This window comes from Microcaecilia unicolor, chromosome 3 (assembly GCF_901765095.1).
Source record: "Microcaecilia unicolor chromosome 3, aMicUni1.1, whole genome shotgun sequence".
NCBI lineage: Eukaryota > Metazoa > Chordata > Amphibia > Gymnophiona > Siphonopidae > Microcaecilia > Microcaecilia unicolor.
The window spans coordinates 457766876-457785004 of NC_044033.1; the positions used below are offsets into that span (position 1 = coordinate 457766876).

General features: G+C 44.5%; 1 protein-coding gene across 4 annotated transcripts in view; it reads right to left on the reverse strand.

Moving 5' to 3' along the window:
- The window catches only part of LOC115467196 (glutathione S-transferase 3-like), an 87256-nt gene that overhangs the window by 4076 nt on the left and 65051 nt on the right, over window positions 1-18129 (reverse strand). For all 4 annotated transcript variants that reach the window (XM_030198953.1, XM_030198954.1, XM_030198955.1 and 1 more), the window contains 2 exons: window positions 17946-18087; window positions 6515-6646 (listed from right to left, as the gene is read on the reverse strand). In XM_030198953.1, the coding sequence (XP_030054813.1) occupies window positions 6515-6646; window positions 17946-18087 (274 nt within the window). The remainder of the gene's footprint in view (window positions 1-6514; window positions 6647-17945; window positions 18088-18129) is intronic.

Genomic DNA, 18129 nt, shown 5'->3' on the forward strand with positions numbered 1-18129 from the left:
CTCATTACATGGCCCTTTTACTAAGGTGTGCAAACAGATTTAAACTGCGCTAATGATTAGTGCGAGCTAAATGATGAGATGCCCATAGGACTATCACGGACATCATATCATTTAGTACACGCTAATCATTAGCACGCACTAAATCCATTAGCACACCTTAGTAAAAGGACCCTTAACTGCACAGTGCAGCCCACAATAGCTGTCTGCACAAGGCCCAGAGTGAGAACACCTGAACTTTGAGCAATTTTTTGTCATTGTCTAACTTTTATTTTTATGGTCTGTGTTTGATTTAATTTTGTTCGCTTGAAGAGTGCCCAGTAAATGGGTATTTTTATATAAGTTGCTCCATGGCTCCCTTGTTGTGTTTGAGGTCTATATAAGCCTGAAGGTGTTTGAGGGAGTAGTTTCAGCCCTCACCAGGGACCCTTTAACAGCGTGCTGTGGATTGGGAAGCAGAGGAGAGAAGTGCATACAAAGAAGCCACAAACACCCAAATTATCTGTTTGAATGGCCTCAGGGCTCATAAATAACAGAGTGTCTCATTAAGGTTTCAGTGAAATATAAAAATGAAATGTACACCAGTTTTCTGGCATCTAACATACTGCCTTTCTGTGGTACAACTAGGGTTACCATATGTCTGGTTTTACCCAGATATGTCCTCTTTTTGAGGACACCATGGGGTATCCGGGAGGGTTTTGCCAGCCTGCCAGGTTTGCAGGCAGGCAGACTGGCTTGCAGTTGGGCGGGTAGGCCTTAGGGTATCCTCCCCTCCCCTCCTGTACCTTATTTTCGTGCCCTGGTGGTCTAGTCCCCTCTTTCCTGTCCGGAACTGCTGCAGACCTCTCGCTTCTAGTGCCACTTCAAAATGGCTGCCAAGAGTTCAAGTGGCAGCCTTGCGAGACTTCCCTCTTGCGTAGGGCTACCATATGGCTCCAGAAAAAGGAGGACGGATTGAGCCAGCTGGGTTTTACTTCCATTGCTTTCAAAGCAATGGAAGTAAAACCCGGCTGGCTCAATTACTTCCATTGACAGCAATAGAAGTAAAACCTGACTGGCTCAATCCGTCCTCCTTTTTCTGGAGCCATATGGTAACCCTACTCTTGCGAGGTCACCGCTTGAACGCTTGACAGTAATTTTGAAACGGCGCCAGGAACAAGAGATCTGCAGCAGCACCAGGCAGGAAAGAGGGAGCTCTTTCCTGCCCCAAAGAGGCCACTAGATCACCAGGGCACCACAATAAGGTACAGGAGAGGAAGGAAGAGGATGTGAATGGAATCATGTGGGTGGAGTGAGGGAGGGAGCTGTAAAAAAAAGGTGGGTGGAGGGATACTGGAAAAAGATTGGGGGAGGGGACATACATGGAGGAGAGGGAGGGAATCTGGCTTCTTGGGGGGGGGGGTCAAGGTGACACTGCAGTGCAGGGGTGTGGTGTGGTGGGGCGGAGGTGTGACAGGGGTGTTGCTGAATTATATTTTGTAACATAGTAGATGACGGCAGAAAAAGACCTGCATGGTCCATCCAGTCTGCCCAACAAGATAAACTCATATGTGCTACTTTTTGTGTATACCTTACCTTGATTTGTACCTGTCCTTTTCAGGGCACAGACCGTGTAAGTCTGCCCAGCACTATCCCCGCCTCCCAACCACCAGCCCCGCCTCCCACCACCGCCACTGGCACTGACCGTATAAGTCTGCCCAGAACTGTCCCCGCCTCCCGCCACCGGCTGTGCCACCCAATCTCGGCTAAGCTCCTTAGGATCTATTCCTTCTGAACAGGATTCCTTTATGTTTATCCCACGCGTGCTTGAATTCTGTTACTGTTTTCATTTCCACCACCTCCCGCGGGAGGGCATTCCAAGCATTCACTACTCTCTCCGTGAAAAAAATACTTCCTGACATTTTTCTTGAGTCTGCCCCCCTTCAATCTCATTTCATGTCCTCTCGTTCTACCTCCTTCGCATCACCGGAAAAGGTTCGTTTGCATTACAAGACATATGAGGAGAGACTTGATGACCTGAACATGTATACTCTGGAAGAAAGGAGAAACAGGGGTGATATGATACAGACGTTCAAATATTTGAACGTCTGTATCATATCACCCCTGTTTCTCCTTTCTTCCAGAGTATGCATGTTCAGATCATCAAGTCTCTCCTCATATGTCTTGTAACGCAAATCCCTTACCATTCTCGTAGCTTTTCTTTGCACCGCTTCAATTCTTTTTACATCCTTCGCAAGGTACGGCCTCCAAAACTGAACACAATACTCCAGGTGGGGCCTCACCAACGACTTATGCAGGGGCATCAACACCCCCTTTCTTCTGCTTGTCACACCTCTCTCTATACAGCCTAACAACCTTCTAGCTACGGCCACCGCCTTGTCACACTGTTTCGTCGCCTTCAGATCCTCAGATACTATCACCCCAAGATCCCTCTCCCCATCCGTTCCTATCAGACTCTCCCCGCCTAACACATACGTCTCCCGAGGATTTCTATTCCCTAAGTGCATCACTTTGCATTTCTTCGCGTTGAATTTTAATTGCCAAACCTTAGACCATTCTTCTAGCTTCCTCAGATCCTTTTTCATGTTTTCCACTCCCTCCTGGGTGTCCACTCTATTACAGATCTTAGTATCATCCGCAAATAGGCAAACTTTACCTTCTAACCCTTCGGCAATGTCACTCACAAATATACTGAACAGAATTGGTCCCAGCACCGATCCTTGAGGCACATCACTACTCACCTTTCCTTCCTCCGAGCGAATTCCATTCACCACCACCCTCTGGCTTCTGTCCCTCAGCCAGTTCCTAATCCAGTTCACCACTTCGGGTCCTATCTTCAGCCCATCCAGTTTATTTAAGAGCCTCCTGTGGGGAACCGTGTCAAAAGCTTTGCTGAAATCTAAGTAGATTACGTCCATAGCTCGTCCCTTATTCAATTCTCCTGTCACCCAATCAAAGAATTCAATGAGATTTGTTTGCACGATTTCCCTTTGGTAAAACCATGTTGTCTCGGATCTTGCAACTTATTGGCTTCCAGGAAATTTACTATCCTTTCCTTCAGCATCGCTTCCATTACTTTTCCAATAACTGAAGTGAGGTTTACCGGCCTGTAGTTTCCAGCTTCTTCCCTATCACCACTTTTGTGAAGAGGGACCACTTCCACCGTTCTCCAATCCCTCGGAACCTCTCCCGTCTGCAAGGATATATTAAACAAATCTTTAAGAGGACTCGCCAGAACCTCTCTGAGCTCCCTCAATATCCTGGGGTGGATCCCATCCGGTCCCATGGCTTTGTCCACCTTTAGCTTTTCAAGTTGTTCATACACATTCTCTTCCGTGAACGGTGCTCTATCCACTTCAATCTCATTTGTACTTTTTTGCACTCCATCGCGGTCCTTCTCCAGGATTTTCTTCTGTGAAAACAGAACAAAAGTATCTATTTAGCAAATTTGCTTTTTCTTCATCATTATCCAGATAGCGGTTCGCAGTATCTTTTAGTCTCACAATTCCCTTTTTAGTCATTCTTCTTTCACTAATATACCTGAAGAAATTTTTGTCACCCCTTCTTACATTTCTAGCCATTTGTTCTTCCGCTTGCGCTTTCGCCAGACGTATCTCTCTCTTGGCTTCTTTCATTTTCATCCGGTATTCCTCCTCGTGTTCCTTTTCTTGAGTTTTTTTGTATTTCTGGAACGCCAACTCTTTAGCCTTTATTTTCTCAGCCACTTGCTTGGAGAACCATATCGGTTTCCTTTTTCTCTTGCATTTATTTACTTTCCTTACATAAAGGTTCGTGGCCCTATTTATAGCTTCCTTCAGCCTGGACCACTGTCCTTCCACTTCTCGTATTTCCTCCCAGCCCATCATCTCCTTCCTCAGGTATTCCCCCATTTTACTAAAGTCAGCACGCTTGAAGTCCAGGACTTTGAGTTTTGAGTGGCCGTGCTCCACTTTAGCTGTAATATCAAACCAAACCATTTGATGGTCACTGCCGCCTAGGTGGGCACCCACTTGAATACTTGACACGCTATCCCCATTCGTGAGCACCAGATCCAGCGTCGCTCCCTCCCTCGTGGGTTCCGTCACCATTTGTCTGAGCAAACCGCTTTGGAAAGCATCCACGATCTCTCTACTTCTTTCCGATTCTGCAGACGGAACCTTCCAATCTACATCCGGCAGATTGAAATCTCCCAGCAACAGCACCTCTCTCTTGTTTCCCAACTTTTTAATATCTGCGATAAGGTCTTTATCTAATTCCTCCAATTGTTTTGGAGGTCTATAGACAATACCCACGTGTACAGAGGTTCTATCCTCTCTTTTTAAGGTGATCCATATCACTTCTTCCTTTCCCCAGGTCCCTGTCATTTTGGTCGCCGTGATATCATTTCTCACATACAGAGCTACTCCTCCACCTTTACGATTCTCTCTATCCTTCCTAAATAGATTATAGCCTGGTATGTTTGCATCCCATTCATGGGAACCATTTAGCCATGTCTCTGTGATTGCAACAAGGTCTAAGCCTGCCTCCAACATCAGGGCTTGAAGGTCATGAACTTTATTGCTTAGACTGCGAGCATTTGTGGCCATCGCTTTCCATGTACATTTCCTGGTATGTGCTTCAACATATGTGATTTGGGGTTGTCTTTTCTCTCTGGGTACCTTCATATCCTTTTGTTCCAACTTCATTTCTTTCTCTTCTGCCTCAGTTCTATTTTCAGGATCATCACAATGCTGTAATGGTGTCCTCTTTCTTGTCATGGTAAATAAGGTAACGCTAGGTACAACCAAAGTGGTTTATATATATTATATACAAGTACTTTCTCTGTTGCTGGTGGGCTCATAATCTGTTTTGTAGTTGGAGCAATGGAGTGTTGGATGACTTGCCCAGGGTCACAAGGAGCTACAGTGGGAATTGAGCCCTGTTCCCCAGCTTCTCAGCCCTCTGCAGTGACCATTAAGCTACTTCTCTAGTCTATCCAAATCAGTGGTGGCATCTATCAAAAATAGATGGTGCACTGAGCGGCATTGTCATTAACCCATCCCCCGCCTCCCTATAATTAGCATCTTTCACTTGCCCACCCAATCAGATCCTCACCCTTCGCCTATCCTATTCTTTCAGCTTCAGATTGCAAGGAGGGGAAGGGATCAGAGCCTGAGGTGGGGGGCAAATTTTGGTCTGCTGCCCCCCCCCCCCCCCCGCTGACCTGCCACTTCCCACCCACTGCCGCAGCAAATCCCTTGGTTGGTGGGGGTCCCCAACCCTGGCAGCTGAAGTGTTGTCCAGCACCAGTCTCTGGCGCCACCGCATTGCCTGCCCTGCTCCGTCTTCCCCTCACATCCTGCACACTCCTTTTAGTGAAATTGAGCATGTTCAGTTTCACTAAAAGGAGCGTGCAGGACATGAGGGGAAAACAGAGCAGGGCAGTCAACGAGGCGGCGGCAGAGACCGGTGCTGGACAACGCTTCAGCTGGCGGTGGTTGGGGACCTCCGCCAGCAAAATCAAGGGCCCACATGAAAGTTGGGGGGGCCCAGGCCCCCATGTAGCTACACCACTGGTTTGGAACAGACTCATGGACAAAACACTGTAAGACCAAGATCTTGACACTGGACTTAGGAGAGCAAATTTGCTCTTCCTCTCTGTGAAATTATTTTTGGTGAGTAATCACTCAGGGCCCCTGCAGCAAAAGAGGGCCTGTGTTGGTGCCAGTGCATGCTTTTGACATGTGCCAAGGCCCCCTTTTACCGCAGCGGATAAAATGCAGGTCTTTTGTTTTTTCAGGAAATGGCCATGTGGCAGTGAAGCACTTGCCCCACAGCCATTTCGGAGGGTGGAGCATGTACCACTACCTACTGAGGCAGCGGTAAGGGCTCCTGCACTAACCCAACGGTAACCAGGCAGTGCTTGGCACTGCCCGATTACTGCTGGGTACACACCAGAGCTACGAAAATATCTGGTGCTACAAAAAAAATTAAAATATTTTTGTAGTGCCAGATATGGCACGCACAGGGGGTGGGAACGCCTGTGGTAGCCCAATGGTACCTCCCTTTTAGCGAGTGATAAGCTCGCGTTGGGCCAGTGGCGTACCAAGGGGGGGCGGTGGTGGTGGTCTGCCCCGGGTGCACGCCGCTGGGGGGGTGCCGCGCGCCTGTCGGCTCCGCTCGTTCCGTGCTCCCTCTGCCCCGGAACAGGTTACTTCTGTTCCGGGGCAGAGGGAGCATGGAACGAGCGAAGCCGACAGGCGCGCGGCACACCCCCCCCCCCCCCAGCAGGTAAAAATGCACCCGGGTGTCCTTTCGCCAGGGGGGAGGGGGTGTCCTTTCGCCGGGGGTGGGGAGGTCGTGCTGCATCCGGGGGGGGCACATCGGCGATCCGCCCCGGGTGTCAGCCACCCTAGGAACGTCACTGCGTTCGGCTTATCGACGTTTTGTAAAAGGGCCCCTCATTGCCTATACACAGGCTGCCAGTTTCACATTGCTTATCCTGTGACTTGCTCAATTTGGAAAAATTATATCATACTTGTAGCACAGGGAAGTCAGAGAGAACATTGGCTCTTTTCTCCTCCACCATTAACATGGCTTCCAGTAGCTGTACATCGGCAATACTCATTTGGTTCCCAACAAGAAAATCCTGTCCATGATCTTTCAAAACCTGCAACATAGAGAAAACATTCATAATTTTGATATGGAGAATAAATTCTACCTCAAATATTAAACAGGTTATTGCTGTCATACATTCTGTACATAATCCTTTAATCTGTATTTATGACAGTTATGATTCTAGTGAAGAAAATGTTTATGTAAATTCTTCAGTTATCATTGCCATTATATCAGCAACTTTGTCATATAAATCAAGTCCAGAAATAAGTTATATCCAAGGACTAAACAATGATAAATCGTAAAGAATCTGCATAACTCACCCAACCATTAGAATTTTGTCTTATCATCCATTCTTGTTCTAAGACCTCTCAAACAAACTTTATCAGGAACTGACAAAAGGAGGAGCTATTTGAGATCTAGTCATTACTGGAATACAGGACTTAGTACAAGAGATAATTGTGTTGAGTCAGCTGGGAAACAGTGATCATAAAATGATCAAATTTCACTTAAAAACTGTAGCAGCATTTAATTTTTGAAAGGGTAACTTAAAATTAGGAAAATGATTTTTTTTTTTAAAGTTGAAAGTCTCAGCTGCAAAGGTTAGGACTTTAAATCAGGCAAGGATGGCATGGAGTTTCTCCCTTATATGGTATGAAGCCCCGCCCAGTGCATCCCAGGATGCACAGGCAGGATTGGGCGTAGCCATTTTCGAGGCGGCGCCGATGGAAGAGGAGGGAGGGAGGCCACCTCCCTCCTCCAACAAAGGTAGGGGGTGGGGAAGAGGACCGCTAGACCACCAGGGTGGGGGGGGGGGGTTGATTTGTGACCCACTGGGCCACCAGGGCTCCATTTGAGGGGATGCTAGGGGGGTTAGGGGGGCCGAAGCATGCAACAGCCGGAGGACGTCAGCATGCAACAGAAGAACAAAGACTTTTTTCACTGTCTGCAGGACGAAGAGGACGTCGGCTGGCGGGGATTGGGGTCCCCCGCCAGCAAAACTGAAGGTAGGCGACGACGGGGGAGGGTTCGCGGGGGGAGAGGGTCATCGGGAGAGGGGTCCAGGAGGAAATCTACGGGGGCCCAGGCCCCCTCAGGCCCCACGTAGCTACGCCACTGGGACATCCCATGGAAATTTTTACATTGGTGTGACAATCCACTGGATTGATAGTCTGCTTGTCTGGCCTTAAGACTGAAGAGTTTCCATACATTTGACATTCTTGCACCAATTCTTCAAACAGTAGCATGCAGCATTGTTTGCAGAGCATTGGCCCTTGGCTTTGAGCTAGACTCAAGGTAGGAAGCATATACAATGCTAATGACTCCATCCTGCACTCCAAGCAGCAGCAGCAGCAGGAAAGCTACATAAAAGAGGGAAGCCATTTCCCATGCTGAGATGACAGCCTCTTTCCAATGGAGGACCAGGCCCTGCAGGTATTCAAGAACAAGGGGTTTAAGAGTGCCTTCCAGGACAATGTTTTAGTAAGAGTGTGGTTCCCAGCTTGTATAACCACCCAGTGCCTTATCTGGTTACAGGCATACCTGGCCAACACAAAAGGTAGTATCGTGCATTTTACCAGGAATATCTGGAATACTATAGGGGCTCATTTTCAAAGCACTTAGACTTACAAAGTTCAATAGGTTACTATGGAACTTTGTAAGTCTAAGTGCTTTGAAAATACACCCATATTGCTACCTATGCCGACCTGTGCCTGACTACATTGGTGGCAAATAGACTGAGGCAGGGGCAGGTTATAGGTATAGTGGAAATGTACCAGCAATAGGGTAAAGTTGGCTGTCCTCCAAACCCAGGTGATGGATAACAGCCTAACCACAGTCTGTAGCAGAAATAAAGGCAATGAGGATAACTAGCAACTGATTGAGAAAACACAGATAGGAAGAAGATATGGATAAGGCAGTAAGGAAGAAGAATCTTTTATGGCTTTGTACTTGCTGTATGTGATAGTAAGGGACTCCTTTGGCCTGGGGAGCAAGGAGACTGGCAACCATGCTCTAAAGGTACAGATTGAGAAGTGCCAACAATGCCATATTTGTATTGTTATTTGAATATTTTTACTGCTGTAATTGTCTATAGCTTATGTTTGAGTTGTTCTTGCTGTACACCACCTTGAGTGAATTCCTTCAAAAAGGTGGTACATAAATCCTAATAAATAAATGGGATAATTACACCTGAGTGAAGAGTAGGCATGAGCTGCATGAGAAGCAGGAAACAGCAGAGTCACCTGTCCACCAGATAATTCAGGGCCAATGGAGAAAGCAACTCCAGGCTTAGCTACGGATTTCCCGCAGGCTGAATGTGGGTTGTATGCGCCAAGAATTGCACAGAGGAATTGTACACGGGTGTTAGCTTGTGCAGGAAAACACAGCTCAAGTTTATTAAAATTTTATTTATTTTATTATTAGGATTTATTTACCACCTTTTTGAAGGAATTCACTCAAGGCGGTGTATACTAAGAATAGATCAAACATGAGCAATAGGCAATTACAGCAGTAAAAATATTCAAATAACAATACAAAGTATGGCATACTATACTACTTACAATGTTAACACAATATGTAATAGAATATTTTAATTGATAGTGAAGGGTAAAGCAAAGATGGAACATATAGATAGGTAAGACAGTAAGAAGAGTTAGAAAGTAAGGTGACTAATTTAAAGAAAAGTTGCACATAATGTCAGAGATAGTTAAATATTATCTCAGATAGGGTAGGAGTGGATAAATGTGGACAAATGTATTCTAATGAGCTAAGTAAGGTGTTCTGTGCAATGCAGAGAGTACACCGCCCACTTCTGATGCATGCACAATGTGAGAATTTTTCCAAGGTAGCGTAGAAGATTTTGTGGAGAGGATTTCTTGCCATTATTTTACATTTAAGTTCTGGTTTTGGCTTGTTATGCAAGCAGAAGGTAGCCCATGTAAGGTTTAAAGGTAGTTGATAAGCAACAAACATGTGCGCATGTCTGAACAAAACTGAAAGTGAAAGCACATATCAGCTCCTGTTCATCTGCGTCTAAAAATGAGGATCTCAAAAATTTCAACTGCAAACAATTTATGCAAGGCTCATATTTAGACACAGAAAAACAAGCACCAATGTGAGCCGACACTTTTATTTTTGATTTGGACATGCACACAAGAAGCCATGCTTACTGTGACATGTTGTGCGAATGCATCCAGCACACCCCCCCCCCCCCCACACACACACACACATTTGCCGTACATTAAATTTGCATGCACTTTGCTTCTTGCATGCCCCAGTTTTACTCTCACAGTAGAAGCCACACACTCAGACATCTGCGAGCTCTACTGCAAGCCTTGCCACAGTGGGGCCGCACTAGGTGGAATTCTACTTAGCTGATACCGGAGAGGTTAATAATGCAATGGGCAGCTCTCCATAACGCTTGACTGGGGACCAAGATCAGTATTAAAAGCTCCCTAGGGTGTCAGGATTGGAGACATGTGACTCAAGGTAGATATTGAAGAAATCCTGAATCAGTTCAAAGAGACACTGTAATTCAATTCCAAAAGAGCCACCTTGGGTTTTGTCATTCTGATAGTCAATAACTTGACAGTGGAGTTTAGAAGAGTGTTTTTGGCAGCAAGAGTAACTGACAGAGCTGCTGGAACTTGTGCATGTGCAAGGGGAAAATAGGTTGAAAACCGTCATCAAAGAAGAAGTGTACATGCAAGTCTCTATGATCCAAATGAGAAGGGCAGCATCACCCTCCAATGTGCTGATGTACTGGAGGAATAAGCTGGTGATCTGAGGTAGAGAAAAGGGAGTGCCACATGTAGAGGGGCAGGGAAAAAGAACAGACATGCTGTCAAGCAGTACTAACGGCAGAAACACCATCCACCCAGCCAGCTAGCACTTGCTTCCCACCTTCATACACAAAATTCCTCTACTCACCATTGACCCTCTTTGTTGAGATGAGCCCTACCTACAATGATAGGTAGCAGAGTCAACATCTGTTTGCTGCAGTTGAGACCCCATGCACAAACCTCGGTGGCACAGTAGCCATACTGGGTACACGAGCTTGCAGTCTACTAAATTTGGTGAAGGTCATTCAATATTTTTTTCCTACCCACCATCCAATATGCCTAGTGAAATAATATTCTGAATGGAGGGAATATTGTGAATTCACATTATTCACAGCTAGCACTTAGATAGTGCTCCCAAAAAAAACCTCCCCATGCTTGGATTCCATCAATTTCTATGCAACTCAGAGAACTAAGGCCTAGATGATCAAAAGCAAATGCGGGTGCTAGAGGCCATTAGTGCTGGGCAGTGCCCACATTTGCTTGCGTCCCAGACTCTGAACGCTAAAGTATTCCTCCCCAATGCTCAGCGGGCAGCATGCCAAACTAGCACACTGCTACTGCTATAAACCCTATACCAACTTGGAGTTGGCATTAAGGTTATAACCCTGCGTTATTCCAGCCATACTTTTAGAGTGCTGTTGGAAACAGTGCGGGGCTTCTGATCATCGGCACCTAAGTGCACAGTTTCACTAAATAATGCATGCCAACACTCTGCCTCAGCAGTGGTTTTCTCAGTTGCCACTCCAGTTGCTGCTGCCTGCTCTTTCTAGTGGGTTCTATTAGCATCACATCATTAAAAAAAAAAAAGAACAAAAGATAAACTCTGTATAAAACTACGTTCAATATCCGTTTCTGTCTTATAAATATATATATGCATTTATATATATTTTTATATTTAATTAATTAATTTATTTATAACTCACTCAGTAATTTGAGCTGGATTTTTCCACTCCAGGCTTGTCCAACCTTTTTTTTTTATCAGGGGCCACATGTACACATTTAATATTTTGTAACATTTGGTGGGCCAAGACATGTGCATGTATGCGTGAGCACACTCATACATTCTCTTTCTCTCCCATGCTAACCTGCCGTCACCCATTCTCCCTCTCTCATATGTATCCCCCCTGCCTTCACCCTTTCTCTCTCTCTCTCATTACCCCCTCCCCCCAGCCTTCACTGAATACACTCCATTAATTAAGTGCCAAAAAAATCAAAATAATGCAACAGTATTCAGGAAATAATACAAGTATGTTAAAACTTGGCTCTCAGAAAGGCCTAGCTCCATAGTCCAATATCTTCCTGAACCCCCCAAGAAACCACACTCTGAATACAGTACATCAGAAAAACAAAAAGTGATGCTTGTCCCTCTGTATTGCATAAATATAGAGAGCAGATATAAATTTCAAAAACTGACATATTCCTTTTGCAACATTATAAATTAATAATTGGCTCTGAATCTATCCAAAACCAAGCTTATTATCATTAATCACTAACTGTATCATTATTTCCCTTCATAATTGTTGTTTAATTATACTGATCTTAAAATCACACAGTAGATTTGTAGTCTGGGTGTGATTCAGGACTCTGGATTAGCAATGCAAGAACACATCAAAAGACAATCATACACTCATTTTTCTTTTAAGTGCAATTTAAGGTTGACTTCATAATTAATGTTTAATGATATCAGACAGCAGATTTTCAAGCATTGGGCACTGAAAATGAAAGCAAACAGGCTTCGGTGATTTTTTAAATGTCTGTTTCTGGAAGATAATTTTAACTTTAATCTTTTTTTTTTAATTGAGGAGTAACATAAGAACATCAAACATGTAAAATAACAGCATTTCTCATTCAATTAAACCCAATGCTGTTATCGTCAAAGTGCACCAACACAAATAAGAATTCCCCTTCTCTTCCCCTGAAAATAGGAAAACAATACATACTGTGAAGATGATGGTCTTGTTTCTTATAACATCCCATCTCTTGCCATTATAATCCCTTCCTCCAGTACCCCACTAACTCCAATCCCTACCCCACACATAATCCTAACTCTCACCGGGTACATTGAGCAGAGCCAGTATAATTCTTTTTTCTGCAACATTCAAAAATGAGGAAAAATATTCTCAGAAAAACATAACTCAGTACCCTGCCAGACACCGCCTTCACCCTGTCTCATTCCCTCGCACCTGATAGAGACTTACTTCCCTGCCGTGAGTGGCTCCAGGAGGTTGAACCATATGGCACCAGAAGTTGAGACTTTTCCCACGGTATGAAGTCCAGAGACTTGATACCGCAGGAACAGCCTCAACTTCTGGTGCCACACAGCTCAAACACGTCGTGAAACCAGTTGCGGCAGGGAAGCGGATCCTATCTGAAGACTTCACTGGGAGCTTTTGCTGGCCAAGAAAAAGAGGTTGGTGGGCCATGGGTTGGACAAGCCTGTTCTATTCATATATTCCTTCCTGTTCAAGCTCTTTCATACAAGTTTCTCCTGCTTTTCTTCCTCAATGTATGTTTAATCTGTCTTAATATGCCAGCAGCAGATGTAGCTATAGGAAAAAGGGCCTCTGAAGAGTGAGTTATCTCTTGAAGTCAACAGGTTCTCATGAGAAGAGTGTCAATCAGATGCAGAAGTTGGACGATAACAGCATTCTCAGACATCATCCCTCCTGCTCTGGGGCTTGGGCCCTTGCATTCCTGCCTACAGCACTTTTCTGTTCCTCCTTATACTGCTCTTTTTCTTCACTAGCAACTATGGGTTGAAATCAGGAGGAGCTTTCAAAGGTAAAATCATAGGATGATGCACAAAACTTTTTTTAAGAAGCAGGTTGAGTGTTCTATGCTAAAATCACAAGAGTTGGTATTTGTTGATATTGGTCATTTGCTTTTGCAATTCAAAGAAGCAGGTTGAGTGTCCTATGCTAAAATCACAAGAGCTGGCACTTACTGGTTAATATTCAAAATGATTTAACTAGGCAGCCGCCGAGTGGTTAAATCGCATATTCAGGGCTCTACGCTAATTTTCAGTGGCACTTAACTGGTTATTCCCACTGAAAATTAGCAGTTAGCGTCTAAGTGAAAGTTTATTTATTTATTTATTGCATTTGTATCCCACATTTTCCCAAACTTTGGTAGGTTCAATGTGGCTTACATAGTACAAGACAGTCGATTACAAAATTTCAGGCTTAAATGATCAGTAGTAGCGTAGAATGCATTTACATAACAGATAGGAAGAATAGGTGGCATTTGCAGGAGTGAGGAATGCATCGTAGGTTTTCATTTATGAGGTTGTTTTGTGTAATGTTTTTGTGGTTGAGAGGTTATGACGATGTAGAGGAAGGGACTTTCTGAAAAGGCGTGTTTTTAGGTTTCCCCAGAAGTTTAGGTAGTTGTTCATGAGTTTCACGTCTTTTGGCAATGAGTTCCAGAGTTGGGTGCCTATAAAAGAGAAGCTGGAGGTGTACGACGATTTGTATTTCAGGCCTTTGCATCTGGGGTAGTGGAGGGTTAAGTATGATCTTGTTGTATTTATCACGTTTCTTATGGGTAGATCAATTAGTGCGGTCATGTAGTCCGGTGCTAGGCCATAGATAATTCTGTGTACGATTGAGCATATCTTGAAAGTTATTCATGCATTAATTGGTAGCCAGTGTAGGCTTTGTAGTAGGGGTTTCGCACTATTGAAATATGATTTTTCATAGATAAGTCTGGCTACTGTGTTTTGTGCTGTCTGTAATTTTCTTATGATTTGGTCTTTGCAACCCGTGCAGATTCCATTGCAGTAGTCTACGTGGGCCAGCACCATTGTTTGGACCATGTTGCGGAATATGTTCCTAGGGAAGTAAGGTTTTATGCGTTTGAGTTTCCACATTGTGTGGAATATTTTCTTTGTCGTGTTCTTAGCTTGGTTGTTGAATGTTAGGCTGCGGTCTATTGTTACACCTAGAATTTTCAGGTTATCTGAGATTGGGAGAGATGAACCTAGGGCATTTATGGCAGTGGGGCCTTCTGTGTTATATTGGGAAGAGAGAATAAGACATTGAGTTTTTTTCCCTGTTGAGTTTTAACTTGAATGCCGCTGCCCATGATTCCATGATAGTCATGCTGTTTGTTATTTCCTTGATTTCAGTGGGGTTCTGTTTGAAGGGAAGGTAGATTGTGATGTCATCTATGTATAGAAATGGGTTGAGGCCTTGTTTAGTTAATGATTTGGCAAGTGGGGTCATCATAAGGTTGAATAATATGGGCAAGAGTGGTGAACCCTGTGGTACTCCACATTCCGCTTTCCATGGTGGGGAGATATCCAAGTTTGATTTAACTTGGTAGGTCCTGGAGGTCAAAAATCCCTTAATCCAGGTAAGTACTTTTCCTGTGATTCCTATCTTGTTGAGTATTTTCAACACTGTGTGGTGGTCAACCATGTCAAATGCACTCGATAGGTCAAATTGGAGTAGGAGGGTGTTTTTGCCCATTGCTATTTCCTGTTTGAATCTAGATAGGAGTGTGACTAGTACTGTTTCCGTACTATGCTGGGGTCTGAAGCCAGATTGAGATTCATGCAGTATGGTGAATTTGGTAAGGAATTCTGTTAGTTGATTAGCCACTATCAGGCTTATTTTCGAAAGAGAAGGACGCCCATCTCCCAGGGTCGCCCAAATCGGCATAATCGAAAGCCGATTTTGGCCGTCTTCAACTGCTTTCTGTCACGGGGACAACCAAAGTTCATGGGGGCATGTTGGAAGCATAGCGAAGGCGGGACTGGGGCGTGCTTAGCACATGGGCATCCTCGGCCGATAATGGAAAAAAGACGGGCGTCCCTGCCGAACACTTGGCCGACTTTACATGGTCCTTTTTTATTTTACCACCAAGCCACAAAAATATGCTCTAAATGACCAGATGACCACCGGAGGGAATCGGAGATGACCGCCCCTTACTCCTCCAGTGGTCACTAACCATCTCCCACCCTAAAAAAAAATTTAAAAAATATTTTTCCAGCCTCTATGCCAGCCTCAAATATCATACCCAGCTCCATGACAGCAGCATGCAGGTCCCTGGAGCAGTTTCAGTGGGTACTGCAGTGCACTTCAGGCAGGCGGACCCAGGCCCACCCCCCCCCCCTTACCTGTTATACTTGTGGTAGTAAATGTGAGCCCTCCAAAACCCACTGAACCCACATCTAGGTGCCCCCTTCATCCCTAAGGGCTATGGTAGTGGTTTACAATTGTGAGGAGTGCGTTTTGGGGGGGCTCAGCACACAAGGTAAGGGAGCTATGCACCTGGGAGCTTTTTCTGAAGTCCACTGCAGTGCCCCCTAGGGTGCCCAGTTGGTGTCCTGGCATGTCAGGGAGACCAGTGCACTACGAATTCTGGCTCCTCCCACGACCAAATGGTTTGGATTCGGTCGTTTCTGAGATGAGCGTCCTCGGTTTCCATTATCGCCGAAAATTGGGGACGACCATCTCTAAGGTCGACCTAAATGTTGAGATTTGGGCGTCCCCGACAGTATTATCGAAATGAAAGATGGTCGCCCATCTTGTTTTGATAATACAGGTTTCCCCGCCCCTTCACAGGGACTTCCTGCGAGGACGTCCTCAGGAAAACTTGGGCGCCCCATTCGATTATGCCCCTCCATGCCTTCCATCATCTTAGATGTTAGGGGTATGGATGCAAATGGCCTGTAGTTTGTGATTTCTTCTGCTTTTTTCTTGGTGACTTTTGGAAGGGGTGTTAGTAGAATGTTTCCTTTGTCTAGTGGGAATAGGCCTTCTTCGAGCATGTAATTAAGGTGGGCTGTGAGTTCAGTGATCAACGAATTAACCAACTTCCCCAAATCCCTGAAGACTTACCTCTTTAACAAAGCCTACCTCGAGAACCCTTAACTAACTATAACACAACACCTATCCAACATTACTCAGAATGTTATTTTTCTACAACTGCTTGAACAAATCCTCCTGTCTTCATTAACTTCTTTATAACACCAATTGGATTATTTAATCTGGTATGGTGATGCCATAACAGGTCTTTGTAAGCCACATTGAGCCTGCAAATAGGTGGGAAAATGTGGGATACAAGTGCAATAAATAATAATAATAATATAGTTGGGGCAAGTGTCTAGTTGGAAGTGGGCGGAAGAGAACTTTCTAATTACATGAGCCACTGTTTCGAAGGTTAGTCTGGTGAAGTTGGCTATTTTGGGGGCATTCTAGGAATAGAGTCAGCACTTGACTAGTTAAGATATTCAGCATGGGACCGCATAAAACACAGTCCTAACTGTAGACAGGAACCCATGACCACTTAAGTTCTGAATATCGACTTAAGCAGCCATATGTTAGCTGGGCTGCATAAACCAGATATTTGGTACCAAAGCCTGGACGTGGTCTGGCACTGAATATCAGGGAATAATGCTGACAATAGTCAGCACAACACTATCCACCGCTGGCCGAATATTTACCGCTTAAATTTTAGATTTGGATTTTAGCTCAGCCCTACCATCATTCCGGATCAATGTTTCTTTCCAAGTCACTCCGTTATAAAATATACATAAAATAGAACTGTTTGCCACTAGGCCCCAGATTCTATATAACATGCCTAGAGACCCACACTGAATCCGACGTGGATTCTATAACTCTGCGTATAACTTAATAAGCTTAACAAGCTAATGAGCGTTGATAACAGCACTTAACAACAATGAGCACTAATTCACACTGATTAGAATTTATGCACACAATTTGCTATGAGTATTCTGTAACAAACTGTGCCAAACTTCAAATGTGCACAGGCAAAAAGGGGCATGGTTATGGGTGGGGAGATGGGTGTTTTGTGGACATTCTGAAATGTACATGCTTAGTTATAGAATATGGCCCAGAGCGTGTAAACCTGCGTGCCGGGATTTACGCCCCATTTTCATTGGTGTAAATGGATGCATGTAGTTTTATGCACTGAGATATCAACTAAGCGTATTCTGATTATAGAATATGATTAGTCAACACTGATTTCAGTGCCAATTTTTTTTAAGTGCCATATATAAAGTCTCCCCCTATATGCATATGCACACTTCCTCTGGCCATACAGAATGAGTGTCCAGCATCAAGAATAACCATCCCCAGGACACTTGTTGATCATCAATGTCCAGTCCACACAGCAGATTGAGATACAACAGCACCTAGTGTTATGCCAACACACCAGAAGGTGAAGTTCTTATAATGCACAATTATAAGAAGAACTCAAGGGTTGAATTGGAAATCTATGTTAGATGTACCATAAATATATCTACATCTAAAATAGGTTCCCAACCCAGCTCTCAGGGCATCCAAAAAAAATTGCTGGGTATATCTAAAATGAATATGCATGAGATGAAGAAGTGAATGTTAAATCTATCACATGGATATCCGGAAAACCAGACTGGCTGGGTGTAGCACAAAGACTGATTTCAGAACCCCGATCTAAAATAAGCATCTGTTCCTTGTCTTTCAATGGGGTGAAATAATTATGGTAGGCTTTTTTGTAGTGCCAGACCTTCTCGTAGACTGGGAAGTACTGGGTAGTGGCTCTCCGTATGATCAAATTGAGCTGCTTTTCCTGCTCAGCGGGTTGAAGAAAGGGGTAGGCTATGATCAGCATCATCAGCTCAGACGTTCCTTCCACATACATGTCAATCCTAGAAAACAAAACCAAGTAAACTTACCTGTAGCAGGTATTC